Source organism: Procambarus clarkii, chromosome 34, assembly GCF_040958095.1.
Source record: "Procambarus clarkii isolate CNS0578487 chromosome 34, FALCON_Pclarkii_2.0, whole genome shotgun sequence".
NCBI classification, from domain to species: Eukaryota; Metazoa; Arthropoda; class Malacostraca; order Decapoda; family Cambaridae; genus Procambarus; species Procambarus clarkii.
Genome location: NC_091183.1, coordinates 25,532,282 through 25,550,121, shown reverse-complemented (window position 1 = coordinate 25,550,121; position 17,840 = coordinate 25,532,282). Strand labels below are relative to the sequence as shown.

Genomic DNA, 17,840 nt, shown 5'->3' with positions numbered 1-17,840 from the left:
AGAGGGACGTAGGTGGAGTCCAATCTCTACAACAGTCCGGTAACAGCTTGAGATAGTGATACATGGAACACGTGAGTATATGACAGTCATACGCTTCCTCAGTAGTGTTGCACCATGCTGCAATAATTAAATTCCATAACTTCCACTCGAAACTAGTATTCACACACATAAATGCAATATCAAAATATTTGGAAGGGTGAAAGCAGCACATACGTGGGGTTTATTTTATCGCCTGCAGCGTTACGAAATGGCACCTATATTAGTTATTATCTGAGCTCAAATTAACAACTGAACAAGGTAAAAATGCCTGCCGAACTGGTGTCCGTTATTCTGGTAAGCTGCGTCCTCAATCTGACGTCCGAGGATGTACGGATGCCTTCTAGATTGTAAGATTTGTTGGAACCGCTGCGGAACATCGTACTGCTAGTTGATCGTAAAATGGCGAGAGTCCCCTTCCTTCCCGAATGTCGCGCATGCGCATAGCTCACAATGGGGGGCCCGAGCACAAATTATATTTATTTATTAAAGATAAAGAGGGGAGGAGGTGTTTATGAATACTTTTTATATTTTGATTAAATACTTTATGTGGTGATGTTTGATTCTCACAGTGCAGGTCAGTTAATGTAGACTGCACAAATAAAATGGCCCTCTCCTCTTTCTCATCTACATTAATGACCTTCCAAATGCCTCCCAACACCTCAAACCAATTCTATTTGCTGACGACACAACCTTCATTTACTCCAGTCCTGACCCTCTTGCTCTAAATGCCACAGTAAATACTGAGCTAAATAAAGTCCATCTTTGGCTAACTGCCAACAAACTCACCCTTAACATTGACAAAACCTTCTATATTCTGTTTGGCAATAAATCCTCTAGTCTTATAAATCTCTAAATAAACAATACCCAAATTTGTAACAAATTAGATGGCAAATTCCTTGGCATTCTCATTGACCACAAGCTGAATTTCCAGGGACACATTCTAAATATATCAAAAAAGTTTCAAAAACTGTGGGCATTCTTTCTAAGATCAGATATTATGTACCACGCCCTGCTCTGGTGACTCTCTATTACTCCCTTATCTATCCTTATCTCAACTATGGTATTTGTGCTTGGGGTTCTACTACCCAAAATCACTTACGTCCTCTAATTACCCAACACAAAGCCGCTATTAGAACAATATCCAACTCTGGCCCCAGACATCACTCGGTACCCCTACTCAAATCTCTTAATATGTTAGATATTAAGTCACTGCACATTCTCTCATGTGTATTATACATATATAAAACGCTAAACTATAATGCCAATCCTGATCTTAAAAGCTTCATAGAAGGTTGTAACAGAACCCATGAGCACCACACCAGAAATAAATACAGTTTTGATATTCCTAGAGTACGTCTTAATCAAACTAGAAATGCTCTGCAAATCAAGGGGCCCAGAATGTGGAATGACCTTCCCAACCATGTTAAAGACTGTACCTCTCTCAACCAGTTTAAGATAAAAACTAAACACTACCTAATAAATTCCCTGTAATCTACCTCACTCCTCTATTGTCAACCCATGTCTGTTATTTTCTTTTTTTTTTTCTTTTTTTAATCAACACTGTTTGTCAACCTATTGTATTTGTGCTGCTTTTTCAGTCATGTTCCCCCTTTTTTTTTTATCTTTATTTGTATTTGTTCTCAACATCTTTTATTCTTTATGCTCAATTAGTATTAAGTTCTAGATATTAATGTTTTTTCTTGCCCGAAACGCATTGCGTAATAGTGGCTTTAGGCATTGTATGTACTAGCTCTATCTATATATCAATCCATTAATGTAACATCACTTGTATGTATATACCTTACCTGAATAAACATCTGAATCTGAATCTGAATCTGAATCTGAAAATGAGAATCCTTTGGAGGTGGAAATGATTTTAGATTATGACATTATTTACTAGAGCAGCGATCAAGCTGGGTAAAGGAATTCCAGTAAACTGTTGTATACTAAATGTAAACCTATTACTAAATAATTATCCCTAATAAAGGAAAGTAAATGGTTGGACTTCTATTAGATCTACTGATATGTGGAAATTTATTCTCCGTGGGTGGCTGACGCAACACTTCACAATTTTAGGAGAAATTACATGATGTTCCACAACCTAATGCAATGAATTCTATGATACTAAACTACGTATTAGTAGTGTTAGTTAATTATTACGCTTAGTACAGGAAATACATCCCATTGTACTAAGGATTAGTAAATGAGTATGAAGCCATAAAACAGTAAAACTCAGTGCTATAAAACGATGTTCCCAAATTTTCCTCTTGGGGTGGCTGGCCAGACAAAGCTAGTTCCCATGAGCTGGTTGAAACTGCTTATTTCCAGTTAATGTGAGAAGACCGCCCCCCCCCGGCAGTGTCAGGCTATTTATTGGCCAAGAGCAGGGGCTTTAGTTCCATTGGTTAGTGGTGCCAAGGTATTAGGCCTGGGGGCTCAAGTGATTGGACTGAAGTCTCAAGAGGCGGAATTCCCTAAGGTAGGACTGGGCACCCATTGGCCAAGGGACCAGTGCATCCAGCTTTGGTTTGAACTTATAGGCGCTCCTAGCCCGGAACCAAGCTCGGGGAAGGAACCATAGGCCTCCCTGGGGTAGTCAAAGGAAATATTAGTCAGTGTGTCTTTGGGAGCGACTTGGGACAGGTCCCCATCAGGGCCAGAGGGCAGCCACTCAACATTCTGTGGCTGGTATTGTAGGAGTAAGATAATGTCTGTCTGAGTGTTGGTACATCAAAGTAATTGCACTCCGGTTTATTGCCTCCTAGGGATATATTTTAGAGTAGGATATTTTTTAAATTTGTTATAAATATATGTGTTTTTGTTAAATAAAGCGAATCTGACTTATTGGTATTTAGTTAACCCTCTTTTAAAAATAAAAATAAAAATAAAATGTTTATTTAGGTAAGGTACATACAATAAATTTTTACAAAGATTGGTTGACTTATAGGTAGAGCTAGTACATACAATGCCTAAAGCCACTATTACGCAAAGCGTTTCGGGCATGAAACTGAGTTTTGATACTGAGTCATTTTTATATGTGGTATTCTCGAGCGGTATTGGAAGCCACTATATTCTCAATAAGTAAAGATTTCCATAATTAATCCCAAAGCATTATTACCAAGATTCCTACGTCCCTAAGTTTCTTGATTATTGATTCTGTCTCCTGGAAGATCACTAGAGTTGGCACATTCAGGTCAGGGAGGGGTGGCAGTCGTATATTATTAAGTATTATTCATTATTTTAAAATTAATAACCTTTCATTTGTTGCTTCCCCCCCCCCCCCTCTAATATTTCAGTTTTAATATTAGGTGGTAGTTGAGTGAGGGTGACAGTGATCTTGCAGCAGTGTTAAGCTGGGGTGTTAAGTGAGAAAGGGGAGCTAGGAGGGGGCTATTACGCCAGAAAAGTCCAAAATGTTGATCATGAGGTGAGTTCAATCATTAAAGGGTAGATTGGGAAAATAGAGAACCACACTGAGGGACAGAAAATAGAGAGCTAAATTATTGGACGTGGTGACAAGAAATTAACTTTGCCAACATGTCAAGGAGCCACAAGAATGAGAGGAAATGATGAACCAACCAGACTTGATCTGGTATTTACAAAGAACAAGTCAGACATAATAGAAGTCAAATCAGAACCCCTCATAGGAATGAGTGACCCCAGTGTCCTAACATTTGAGTATCTGGTGGAACTAGGAATAACTCATTCAAGGAAAGGACCGAAAAGAAAAAGGCTGGCATACCGAAAGGGAAACTATGATGAGATTAGAACATTTTTAACAGGAATACCATGGGAGATAGAGCTAAGAGAAACGTCTGTACAAGACATGATGGACTACATCACCAGAAGTGTCACGAGGTAGAAAACAGGTTTATCCAGGCCCAGAAAGAAAAAAAGAAAAGCAAAAGAAGAATCCTTGGACAATCAGGCATGTAAGGAAGCAAGGCAGCAAAGCACAAGGATGGTAATGCAACATAAATAAATGGACACCAGAGAGCAGAGAGAGACACCAGACGGCCTGAAATGGGTACCTCAGTGTGAGGAGAGAAGCAGAGAAACAATTTGAAGAGGACTTAACAAATAAAGCCAAGACCCAACCAAAACTGCTATACAGCTTCATGTATAGTGACTGAAAGAAAGAAAACAGTGAAAGAACAGGAGATGAGCTGAGAAAGGATAAGGATAGATACACAGAATGACAAAGAGGTGTGTGTAAAGAACTTAAGAGATTCCAGGAGGTTTTCACAATAGAGCAAGGGGAAGTCCCTGAACAAGAGGGGTGGCGATAAATCAAACAAACTTCGAAGATATTTAAATTACTAGAGATGAGGTTAAGAGGTATCTGCTCAATCTAGACGTGACTAAGGCTGTTGGACCTAATGGAATCTCACCATGGATTCTTAAAGAATGAGCAGAAGCATTTTGTAAGAAGCTTGGTGTATATCAAGTCACTGGAAACAGGAGACCTACCAGATAATTGGAAGAGAGCTAACGTGGTCCCAATATACAAAACGGAGGATAGACAGAAGGCCCTAAACTATAGGCCGTGTCATTAAATTGTATACCAAGCAAGGAGATGGAGAAGATAATTCTGGTTCACTACTGGAGAGAAGGGACTATTAACACGTCACCAGCAGAAGTTCAGTGATGGTAATTCGTGTCTCACAAGTTTAATAGAATTCTATGACTAAACAACAAGCATTAAGCAAGAACGAGAAGGCTGGGCAGACTGCATTTTCTTGGACTGTCAGAAAGCTTTAGACAAAGTCCCACATAAGAGACTGTTGCATAAGTTGTACAAACAGGCTGGATAAGTGGTAACGTGCTTCAATGAATAAGGGAGTACTTAAACAACAGGAACCAGAGATATTTGAGGGATTAGATCTCAGAATGGTGTGATGTCGCCAGCTGAGTCAGACAGGGTTCTGTACTCGGACCTATACTGTTTGATATACGTAAATGATCTTCCAGGAGTTATCGACACATTCCTCTCAATATTTGCTGAGGATGCTAAAATTATGAGAAGGATTAAGACAGAGGTGGACAGCAAGAGGCTACAGGATGATCTGGACAAACTGAAGGAATGGTCCAACAAATGGCTATTTGTTGTTTTGTTGTATACACAGTTTTACTCAAGCAAGTGTAAAGTGATGTAGAGAGGCGTAGGGAGCAGGAGACCAATACAAGGTACCAACTGGGAGAGGAAATTCTTCAGAGTCAGGACGAGAGAAAGATCTAGGGGTTGATATCACACCAGACCTGTCCCCTGAAGTTCACATCAAAAGGATAACATCAGCGGGAATGCAAGGATGGTGAACATAAAACTGCGATCAGAAACTTGTGTAAGAATCATTCAGAACCTTGTATACCACATATGTCAGACCAATACTGGAGTATGCGGCTCCAACGTGGACTCCACATCCAGTATAACACAAACGAGGTTAGAAAAGGTTCAGAGGTATGCCACAGGCTGATCCCCAGCTGAGAGGAATGAGCTAAGAGGAAAGATTACTGGAAAGATTACTAACACGAAACTGATAGACAGAAGAATGGGAAAGACATGATCACTACCTATAAAATTCTCAGAGGAATTGAGAGGGTAGATAAAGATAAACTGTTTAGCACTGGAGAAACGAACAAGGGGACACAAGTGAAAACTTAGTACGCAAATGAGCCACAGGACGTTAGAAAAAACTTTTTCAGTGTTAGAGTACTTAACAGATGGAATGCATTGGGCAGAGATGTGGTGGAGGCTGACTGCATACACAGTTGCAAATGTAGATATGAGGTAGTACTGGGGTAGAAATATCTAAATATCTACATATCTGAAATATCAGATATCTACAAATATGTAGATATTACTGGGGTAGCCCACAGTAAGCTCAGGAATCTGTACACCAGTTGATTGACAGTTGAGAGGCGGGACTAAAGAGCCAGAGCTCAACCTCCGCAAGCACAACTAGGTGAGTACAACTAGATGAGTACACGCACACACACTAAAATGCCTTTTAAATTTAAGGCCTCAATTAAAGGAAAATGTCAATAATTTTAGTAGGATAGGAAAATATCAGAAAGACAAGACTCACCCCTAAAGGGTGACATTAAATGCAGTGAATCAAATGACGGAAGTGCTTTGAAATGCCTGGAAATTACAGAGTGATAGGATGACAAACTTTGGTCAATAAACACAAGACCTCTTAAAGGAAGAAAAGCTGGAAATAAACCTCGAGGAAGCGAACGTGTAAATGAAAGCAAAAATGAAGAATAATTTATTTTTCTACAAAGTGTAGAGACTGGAAAGTTAGTAAAATGGAACATAAAAACAAAGTAACAAAATCATTGGAGGAAGGGGGAGTAAAGCACAAATGGAAAGGGAACATGTTCCTGAAAATTGTATATACCAAATAGATGGAGTGAAATGAACAAATACTGGAGCTAAAAATATAATTCGGCTTAGGGTTTTAGATATTGTCGCACTAACAGAGAATGAAACGAAGAAAATATTTTAAAGAGGTCGTATTCCCAAGGAGCTACTCAGTTTGGAACTAGGAATAGGGGAAGAGTGCTGGTGCTGTGCTGGTGAAAGAACACTTGAGAGTAAGAGAGTTAAAATTATAAACCCTCATGAAGTTGACATAATGATAAACTGATAATCATAAATGCCGACAGTCACCAGTAAACAACACATGGACAAAGAGGAACTACATAACAAACGAGAGGGCCTCATACTGGCCATGAGACAGATTATAACAAAAGCTGATAAAGATTAATCACGATTGTTGGTACTGGGGGACTTCAACTTTAAGGCATATACTGGCAGGCCTATAAGGCAAGAATGGAGGACATTTGGACAGGCAGATCCTCATTCATCACCTCATTCATTCACACCTCATTCTGGAGACATTCATGTATCAACACGTCAAGCAGGCCACCAGAATGAGGGAAGGGGAATGTTTCATCAATATTTGATCTAATATTTACCAGGAAAGGAGAGGAAATATTTGACATTCAGTACTTCCTTTGGTGATCATGTCCTGTTGGAAATTAAATATGCTTTGTGATAAATGTAGAAGAGAATGGGGAAATTGAAACAGTTGATAAACTCGCTTTCATGAAGAACTCTATGGGGAACTTTGAAAATTCGTTAATGAATTAATATAAAAAATTTAATAAAAAAATATACGATAAAGGCACACACAAACATTCATACCAAATCATCCCAGATGCATTACCAGAAAATAGGATTCCTTCAACAATATTGTGAGAGGGCTAGAGAGGAAAAGACAAGAAAATTGGTTCAATATAGGAAGAGGACTAACCCACAAACATACCAGAACTATAAGCAAGTACAAAAATTACATCGCAGTGAGGAGAGAAACAGAAAATATTTTTGAGAAAAGTATAGCAGACAAATGTAAAACAGATCCAGGCCTTTTTTAATAAATTCATTAAAGCAAGCTATATGAAAAGGATGAAATCCAGAGATTGAGAATGGGGAACAGGACTACTGAGAATGAAAAAGAAATGTATGAAATGCTAAATGAACAGTTCCAAATTATGTTTGTACAAAATGAGGATTTCAGAGATCCGGACCCAATACCAATTCCAATGCCATAGATTAGAGCTATAGAATACATAGAGGTATCTCAAGACTAAGTGAAAAAATTACTCAAGGGGCTAAGAAGAAATAAAGCGGTTTGACCTGATGGAGTTTCACCTTGGGTGCTGTGAGAATGTGCAACTGAGCATAGTATGCCACTTCAGTTAATATTCCAGACATCCTTGTGCACAGAAATCTTAGTAGATATAAGGAAAAGTGCATAGTATCAATCTGTAAAGATGGTAGTCGAGAAGGACCTTTAAATTATAGACCGGTATCATTAACAAGCGTGGTAGTTAAAACTCTAGAAACAATAGTTAGAACCAATTCGGTTGAACACTTAGTGAGTAATGACAAAATATCGGACAAACAGTATGGTTTTCGAACAGGAAGCTCCTGTGTAACAAATCTTCTTAATTTTTACTTGCTACTACTCGCAGCAAGTCTTACCCAAAGAAAAACGGCAGCCCCTAGAGGTCTACACTAACCCACTATCTCTATAACTGGTACAGCCAGCCCCATCCCCAGATCTCCAGTATCAGCGAATGATACAGATAATGGTTCCAAAGAGCCTCCACTTATGGGCACACAATAGGCCGTGCTACTTGGATCTTTTTCTTCTGAGTAGCTGAATCTAAAACAACAACAACATGATTGCCACCCTCACACACACACACACAAGACCGGGATCAACGCGGTCGGACGTACCCAGCTCCTCTCATGCTGGCTGTCGGCAAACCACTCTTCACTCCAAGTACTCCTGACAATCTGAGACATTGAGGCGTTGCCAGAGAAGATGACAAAGTGAAAGTGCGACTCCTCGGAGTCTACAAGTTCTCTGAGTACGAAATTACAGCAGCCATTGACAAGGCAACATCAGTGGGACCAGTTGACGTCCTTGTGCATGGTAACGAGGGCATTGTAATCGTAGCAACAAAAGCGGATTTACAGAAGATACGGAATTCCGGGTTCCACTACTGAAGGCGAACCTCTCACCAACTTCTCCCAGTCAAATCACTGCCGGGATAACAATATTTGTGAACAGGCTGAACTGCTGGTTAGCGGGTGAGGTACTCAACACCATAATTCAGTAAGTGAATGCAGAAAAGCCTACCCTGAAAGTGTCGACAGCTCTACTCATCAAGACTAACGACGTCACTCAACCCACGATAAAAATGACCTTGGAAACAGCAGAACAGGCCCAGGAAGCAGTGAAGAACGGTTTCAAATGCTTTGGAATCACCTCCTCTCCAAACTAGATCGCCACTGAGAAGGTTTACAATGTGAGACAGTGCTACAAGTGCTTCTGCTATGAGCACTTCTCTAACAAGTGCCCAGAACAAACGGCTAAGTGCAGCTCATGCTTCGGCACTCACTACTACAAGGACTGTACCGCAACCACCAAGAAATATGCGGGCTGTGGAAAACAGCACACCGCCACCTCCTATCTCTGCACAAAAAGAAAGGAGGAACTGATGAAGATTAAAGAGAAGATTACCCCATAGGCAAGTCTGCACGACCTTGGACCATGGACCTGACCAGTTCCCGAGCCTCCCTTCTACTCCCTTGGCCTAACAAGCCTCAGCAGCCGGACCCACCAAAATTAGAGACGCCAATATCCATCCAGAACATCCACATCCAGGTCGCCATGCCTATGCGGACAGAGTTGCGAAACAAGATCACAACTTGTTCCTCCGAACAGTGAACGAGCTTCTGGACGCTAGTGGCATTGCATCTATACTGACAAGTGACTGAATATGGAATTGCAGGCACCCAGACCGAAGTCCCACGGCTGACGACGACAACTGCAGACACCCAGACGGATGCTCCACGGACAGTGACAACTTCGGACACCCAGACGGATGCTCCACGGACAGTGACAACTTCGGACACCCAGACGGATGCTCCACGGACAGTGACAACTTCGGACACCCAGACGGATGCTCCACGGACAGTGACAACTTCGGACACCCAGACGGATGCTCCACGGACAGTGACAACTTCGGACACCCAGACGGATGCTCCACGGACAGTGACAACTTCGGACACCCAGACGGATGCTCCACGGACAGTGACAACTTCGGACACCCAGACGGATGCTCCACGGACAGTGACAACTGCAGACACCCAGACGGATGCTCCACGGACAGTGACAACTTCGGACACCCAGATGACGCTGACAGCAGTACAGAACACAGAGAAAGGAGGAATACTGGCAACACTGGACGAAAAGGACTAGGCATCTTCAGACGAGCATGTGGATGATGAGGATCTCTCCGGTGTAGATGAGTATGGCTCCGAAGATGCAGTCTTGACGTCTCTTCGGGTACGCACGCCCATGTTTGATGGTTACGATGCACCTTGCCTTTTGGACACAACCACAGGTCGATACACCACTTTCAGAAATGGCCAGGCGATCACCATCGACTTCCCGAGGAATATCATCGGGGATGTCCCAGGATGCCCTACACTGTCGCCTGTGGACACCCATGTACAGACACGAAGCCAAAACAAGAAACCGAAGAACAGAAAAAAACAGAGCACTGAGGGTCCCCTGAGATAGTGATGCTGTAATGTAATATCGAACTAGGACTTCTGGCTGCAGCTCGGCCCTCTTGGCACCGTCCCCCTCCCCTAATGCTCTGTGCGGTGTGAGTCTGCTATTGGCTCTACTCTCTGCGCCGCCGAAACTTCTATACTCTTCACACTATACTTCCGACTGTCCCACATTCCAAACCCCCATTCATCCGCAGATCTACAATACCAGCAACTGGTACTGATAATGGCTCCAAACAGCCTCTACTTACAGGCTAATCATGCCCGTGCCGCCTCTGGGATGGCTTAATCTTTATCAATCAATCTGATTACCACATACATAACTGACTCGGTAGATAAAAGATTTCTTAACATGGGTGATACTCGCACAAGGGTACACAGGTGGAGACCCAAATGAGCGACGGAGACATTATCAAGAATTATTTCAATGTCATAGTAAGTAATACATGGAATGAATTAGGTAATGATGTGGTGGAGGCTGACTATACAGTTTCAGACGTGGATATGATAGAGCCCAATAGGCTCAGGAACCTGTATAAGAGCTGATTAACAGTTGAGAGGCGGGACCAAAAAGCCAAAGCTCAACCCTCCCGATGCACAACTTGGCGCATCAGTACTGGGCCTCGTGGCCACGTAGGCCTAAGGGCGCGGGTTTGATTTCCAGCCGAGGAAGGAACAAATGGTAAAAGTTTCATTGACCTGATGCACCTGTTCAACAAGCAGTAAATAGGTACCTGGGAGATAGGCAGTTGCCACGGTCAGTATCCTGGAGATGTGCGAGTGCTGGAGAGAACTATATGTAGTAGGTATAATAGGGGAAAATTGGTCAGGCATTAGTCCACTTAAACAACCGACGATTAGAAAGACGGGTCCAAGAGCTAGCAGCTCGAGCCTAAAGGCACAAATTGTAAACACTAGTAGTAAATACACACACACTATCTTGAGTACAAAATTAAGACCACTGACCTGTAAAATCTGAGTTTTGGTGTTGTGGGAAGCGGAGAGATGTTGAGGTACTGTGTGGGATGGGCCTCGGTGGAGGGGCTTTCCCGCCAGAACGTCCACCACTGATAACGTCACTGAGGCGTCACTCTCACTAGGATGGGAAGGCTGTAGTGGCCCAGAGGGAAGTGGTGACCCAGGTGGCGTGTAAGGTTGTAGTGATCCACCCGCAGGTGAGGTGGTGGGCTTCTGTGACCCACCTCCAGGTGGTGGGTCGCCCGCTAGTAAAATGGTGCTGACACACACACCAGGTGGTGGGGACGCGATGGTCAACGTTGGTAAACACAAAGAGGGACTCGAGCCAGCTGCCGGAGCTGGTGCAGGTGGCAGCATCTTGCTGGTTGAAGCAGGTAGTGGGGATCCTTGTGTCACAGGTAATGGGAGAGAAAGGTGAGGGGAGACAGGATGAGCCAGGCTTCAGACATGGTCTTGAACTACACTCGCTGGCTCTGTCTTCACTCAGGTGTGTTGTGGGCGTCCCTCACTCACCACACAGGTGTTGTGGGCGTCCCTCACTCACCACACAGGTGTCCTGCGTGTTGTGGGCGTCCCTCACTCACCACACAGGTGTCCTGGGTGTTATGGGCGTCCCTCACTCACTACACAGGTGTCCTGGGTGTTGTGGGCGTCCCTCACTCACCACACAGGTGTCCTGGGTGTTATGGGCGTCCCTCACTCACTACACAGGTGTCCTGGGTGTTGTGGGCGTCCCTCACTCACCACACAGGTGTCCTGGGTGTTATGGGCGTCCCTCACTCACTACACAGGTGTCCTGGGTGTTGTGGGCGTCCCTCACTCACCACACAGGTGTTGTGGGCGTCCCTCACTCACCACACAGGTGTCCTGGGTGTTGTGGGCGTCCCTTACTCACCACACAGGTGTTGTGGGCGTCCCTCACTCACCACACAGGTGTTGTGGGTGTCCCTCACTCACCACTGCCTGAGGTCCTCTTCTGCCTCACAACTGTCTGCCGATATATACAAAATGATTTATATAGTTTGTCTCTTGATAAAATTGTCATTAAAATTAATAGATTAATTAGCTTTAAACAGCGGTAAGGTGACAAATGAGATCAACAATGCATAAATAAACTGTCAAGGTAACAGCAGAGAGCGTTTGTCAAGTTACAAAGTTACAATTTACAGTGATCCCGCTAATCTTGGTAGTGAGGATTCTGCATCAAAGGAAAAACAGTGGCAGGAGTTCCGCTAGCATTGGCAGGAGTTCCGCTAACATTGGCAGGAGTTCCGCTAGCATTGGCAGGAGTTCCGCTAACATTGGCAGGAGTTCCGCTAACATTGGCAGGAGTTCCGCTAACATTGGCAGGAGTTCCGCTAACATTGGCAGGAGTTCCGCTAACATTGGCAGGAGTTCCGCTAACATTGGCAGGAGTTCCGCTAACATTGGCAGGAGTTCCGCTAACATTGGCAGGAGTTCCGCTAACATTGGCAGGAGTTCCGCTAACATTGGCAGGAGTTCCCGCTAACATTGGCAGGAGTTCCGCTAACATTGGCAGGAGTTCCGCTAACATTGGCAGGAGTTCCGCTAACATTGGCAGGAGTTCCGCTAACATTGGCAGGAGTTCCGCTAACATTGGCATGAGTTCCGCTAACCGGCCACAACGTTCGTGACCCAAGACGTCTCCAGCAAAACATCATCGATCAACTATTCAAGCCAGACAAAATCTATAAATTGTGATAAAACGACCAGTTTTTCCTAGTAGCTAAAATGTGTTACACCACAACAACAATTTAAATAAACAGTTGTTCAGAAACACATAATTATATAGAACAGTTGTCTGGAATCTTAAAAGGCTGCATTCACTGCATATACTACCTACATGAGACTGGCGGAAGAGTTGGTAGCTCCGGAATGGATTTGCTTACCTCATCTGTACCTGTAAGAAAGAATGTTTCTCTGTTTGTTCAAATTTTGAGGTCAGATGCTTCGTCAGCGCCACCCAAATTGACAGAGGGAATTGTCAAGGGTACGGAATGAAGAAAGGGTGGTTGGGATTCTCGGAATTCATTCAGTTCTAAGAACTTGTGTTTGAGTTTGTTAGGGTTACATTCAGATCCCCACGGTGATTTCTGTCACTGATGCCCACCGGTTACACACCTAAATATTTTGAAGACAAACATTAATTTTTTTATTTTCCTTAGCTTAATATACCATTATTCACTGATCTTGGGAAAATTACAGAAATTTCTTACTATCCATAATTTTCCCGTAGTAGCAGAAAAAATGATGATCCTCCCACAAATTCAAAGGTTTCTCAAGATTCGTCACTTTCTCGAAGTATATGGGTTAACTATTCAATTTTTTTTTAAATTTCACACGACTGAGCTCCTTTCACCCGTGACCACCCACACGGCAATGGGAGAAAATTATATTTTTAATAAGAGAGGGAAAGAGCCATAAACAGAGAAAGACAGACAAAACCCAAGAGAAAACGGTAGAGACAGAGATAGAGACATACAGAGATGGTGGGACACTGGAAGGGTAGGTATATGGGAAGCAGGGGGTGTGGGGGGACAGACAGAGAGGGTGTGGGGTTGTGGGAGAGACAGGGAGGGTGTGTGTGAGGGAGACAGGGAGGGTGTGTGTGAGGGATACAGGCAGTTTGTAGGGGGAGACAGAGTTTGTGGGAGAGACGTGGTGGGTGTGTGTGGGAGAGACGTGGAGGGTGTGTGTGGGGGAGACAGAGAAGGTGTGTGTGGGAGATGTCGTGTCACTAGTCCACAGTAAGACTCGTGGATTAAAACTTTACCTCAATAATCAAGGAGCTTCCTGACCTTATATATTTCAGTGTAAGTAGGTGTATGGTAAAGTGAAAGTAAGTAAAATCCAGCAGTTTACTGAGGCGAACTTATTTACACGACACAGCTTCTAATATACACAAATCTCTCTATACGTACTCACCATCAAATAACAATAAAGTGAGTCAGCATAAAGCACAAGTCATAGCAAGAAGATGTAAGTAGGCCACAATAACACAACATTGGTACACTATTAAACTAGAGACTGGCTGAAAGACTGTGAACATGGCGGGGTTGTGAGGTTACATAACCAGAGTTGGGTATAAAGTCTAAACATAGACATCAATATCACAAGTCAATAAACCCTCACTTGCCTAAGAAAAACCAAGTCTCAGCTGGACTGACAAATGGCAAACATATTTGTAAATTAGTCAACAATGACTGGAAATGTGACAAGGTGAGTCATTTACTCGTCTTCAAAGTCAGAGTTACAATATCTGAAAAAGTGCCAAAAGTCAGAAATGTCATTTTAAAAGTCTAAGTCCACAAACCATGAAATTTGACTACGTCCCGAAACTGCTCACCAGAGGCAGAGTTCACACAGGCACAATAATGTAACAATGTCTTCAAACGGCTCAAATAGTAAGATAAGTTTCCTACCAAACTGTTAAAAATATGCTAATCGTGATAACACTGTGATAAACCAATCCAAACAAATAATAATAATCCTTCTTACATACTCTTAAGAAGAAGTCAACAGAAGTGACTCGAACCAATACTGCCAGGAGCACTATGCAACTGGTGTATCGGATACCTTAACCACTCGACCATCACGACTATTCAAAGGATGATGACATCCGAAGCTATTTACCCCACCATCCCGATGGCGCCCTGATGACAGGGAGGGGGTGTGTGGGAAGAGACAGGGAGGGGGTGTGTGTGGGGAGAGACAGGGAGGGTGTGTGTGTGTGGGGAGAGACAGGGAGGGTGTGTGTGGGGAGAGACAGGGAGGGTGTGTGTGGGGAGAGACAGGGAGGGTGTGTGTGGGGAGAGACAGGGAGGGTGTGTGTGTGTGGGGAGAGACAGGGAGGGTGTGTGGGGAGAGACAGGGAGGGTGTGTGTGGGGAGAGACAGGGAGGGGGTGTGTGTGGGGAGAGACAGGGAGGGTGTGTGTGGGGAGAGACAGGGAGGGTGTGTGTGGGGAGAGACAGGGAGGGTGTGTGTGGGGAGAGACAGGGAGGGTGTGTGTGTGTGGGGAGAGACAGGGAGGGTGTGTGTGGGGAGAGACAGGGAGGGTGTGTGTGGGGAGAGACAGGGAGGGGGTGTGTGTGGGGAGAGACAGGGAGGGTGTGTGTGTGTGGGGAGAGACAGGGAGGTGTGTGTGGGGAGAGACAGGGAGGGTGTGTGTGGGGAGAGACAGGGAGGGTGTGTGTGGGAGAGACAGGGAGGGTGTGTGGGGAGAGACAGGGAGGGTGTGTGTGGGGAGAGACAGGGAGGGTGTGTGTGTGTGTGGGAGACAGGGAGGGTGTGTGTGTGGGGGAGACAGGGAGTGTGTGTGTGTGTGGGGAGAGACAGGGAGGGTGTGTGTGTGTGGGAGACAGGGAGGGTGTGTGTGTGTGGGAGACAGGGAGTGTGTGTGTGTGGGAGACAGGGAGTGTGTGTGTGTGGGAGACAGGGAGGGTGTGTGTGTGTGTGGGAGAGACAGGGAGGGTGTGTGTGTGTGGGGAGAGACAGGGAGGGTGTGTGTGTGTGTGGGAGACAGGGAGGGTGTGTGTGTGTGGGAGAGACAGGGAGGGTGTGTGTGTGTGGGGAGAGACAGGGAGGGTGTGTGTGTGGGGGAGACAGGGAGGGTGTGTGTGTGTGGGAGACAGGGAGGGTGTGTGTGTGGGGGAGACAGGGAGGGTGTGTGTGTGTGGGAGACAGGGAGGGTGTGTGTGTGTGGGAGACAGGGAGGGTGTGTGTGTGTGGGAGACAGGGAGTGTGTGTGTGGGAGACAGGGAGGGTGTGTGTGTGTGTGGGAGAGACAGGGAGGGTGTGTGTGTGTGTGGGGAGAGACAGGGAGGGTGTGTGTGTGGGGGAGACAGGGAGGGTGTGTGTGTGTGGGAGACAGGGAGGGTGTGTGTGTGTGGGAGACAGGGAGGTGTGTGTGTGGGGGAGACAGGGAGGGTGTGTGTGTGTGGGAGACAGGGAGGGTGTGTGTGTGGGGGAGACAGGGAGGGTGTGTGTGTGGGAGACAGGGAGGGTGTGTGTGTGTGGGAGACAGGGAGGGTGTGTGTGTGTGGGAGACAGGGAGGGTGTGTGTGTGGGGGAGACAGGGAGGGTGTGTGTGTGGGGGAGACAGGGAGGGTGTGTGTGTGTGGGAGACAGGGAGGGTGTGTGTGTGTGGGGGAGACAGGGAGGGTGTGTGTGTGTGGGAGACAGGGAGGGTGTGTGTGTGTGGGGAGACAGGGAGGGTGTGTGTGTGTGGGGGAGACAGGGAGGGTGTGTGTGTGTGGGAAGAGACAGGGAGGGTGTGTGTGTGTGGGGAGACAGGGAGGGTGTGTGTGTGTGGGGAGAGAGGGAGGGTGTGTGTGTGTGGGGGAGACAGGGAGGGTGTGTGTGTGGGGGAGACAGGGAGGGTGTGTGTGTGTGGGAGACAGGGAGGGTGTGTGTGTGTGGGGGGAGACAGGGAGGGTGTGTGTGTGTGGGGGAGACAGGGAGGGTGTGTGTGTGGGGGAGACAGGGAGGGTGTGTGTGTGTGGGAGACAGGGAGGGTGTGTGTGTGTGGGGAGAGACAGGGAAGGTGTGTGTGTGTGGGGGAGACAGGGAGGGTGTGTGTGGGGAGAGACAGGGAGGGTGTGTGTGGGGAAAGACAGGGAGGGTGTGTGTGTGGGAGACAGGGAGGGTGTGTGTGTGTGGGGGGAGACAGGGAGGGTGTGTGTGTGTGTGGGAGACAGGGAGGGTGTGTGTGTGTGGGGGGAGACAGGGAGGGTGTGTGTGTGTGTGGGAGACAGGGAGGGTGTGTGTGTGTGGGAGACAGGGAGGGTGTGTGTGTGTGGGAGACAGGGAGAGTGTGTGCGTGTTGGAGACAGGGAGGGTGTGTGTGTGGGGGAGACAGGGAGGGTGTGTGTGTGTGGGGAGAGACAGGGAGGGTGTGTGTGTGTGGGGGAGACAGGGAGGGTGTGTATGGGGAGAGACAGGGAGGGTGTGTGTGGGGAGAGACAGGGAGGGTGTGTGTGTGGGAGACAGGGAGGGTGTGTGTGTGTGGGGGGAGACAGGGAGGGTGTGTGTGTGTGTGGGAGACAGGGAGGGTGTGTGTGTGGGGGAGACAGGGAGGGTGTGTGTGTGTGTGTGGGAGACAGGGACGGTGTGTGTGTGGGAGACAGGGAGGGTGTGTGTGTGTGGGAGACAGGGAGGGTGTGTGTGTGTGGGAGACAGGGAGGGTGTAGTGTGTGGGAGACAGGGAGGGTGTGTGTGGGGAGAGACAGGGAGGGTGTGTGTGTGGGGAGAGACAGGGAGGGTGTGTGTGTGTGGGGGAGACAGGGAGGGTGTGTGTGTGGGAGACAGGGAGGGTGTGTGTGGGGAGAGACAGGGAGGGTGTGTGTGGGGAGAGACAGGGAGGGTGTGTGTGTGGGAGAGACAGGGAGGGTGTGTGTGTGTGGGGAGAGACAGGGAGGGTGTGTGTGTGGGGGAGACAGGGTGTGTGTGTGTGGGGAGAGACAGGGAGGGTGTGTGTGTGTGGGGAGAGACAGGGAGGGTGTGTGTGTGTGGGGAGAGACAGGGAGGGTGTGTGTGTGTGGGGAGAGACAGGGAGGGTGTGTGTGTGGGGAGACAGGGAGGGTGTGTGTGTGTGGGGAGAGACAGGGAGGGTGTGTGTGTGTGTGGGGAGAGACAGGGAGGGTGTG

At 46.3% G+C, this 17,840-nt stretch overlaps 2 protein-coding genes across 2 annotated transcripts in view; both read left to right on the top strand.

Moving 5' to 3' along the window:
• The first annotated feature begins 303 nt into the window (after positions 1 to 303).
• On the top strand, positions 304 to 9,878 carry LOC138371034 (uncharacterized). Its single transcript, XM_069335676.1, has 3 exons — positions 304 to 386; positions 8,431 to 8,546; positions 9,409 to 9,878. The coding sequence occupies exons 1-3, from the start codon at positions 304 to 306 to the stop codon at positions 9,876 to 9,878; spliced, it is 669 nt and encodes a 222-aa protein (XP_069191777.1).
• A 4,515-nt stretch (positions 9,879 to 14,393) lies between these two features.
• LOC138371033 (uncharacterized) overlaps positions 14,394 to 17,840 on the top strand; it is a 69,434-nt gene continuing 65,987 nt past the window's right edge. The window contains exon 1 of the mRNA XM_069335675.1: positions 14,394 to 14,413. Coding sequence (XP_069191776.1) covers positions 14,394 to 14,413 — 20 coding nt within the window. The remainder of the gene's footprint in view (positions 14,414 to 17,840) is intronic.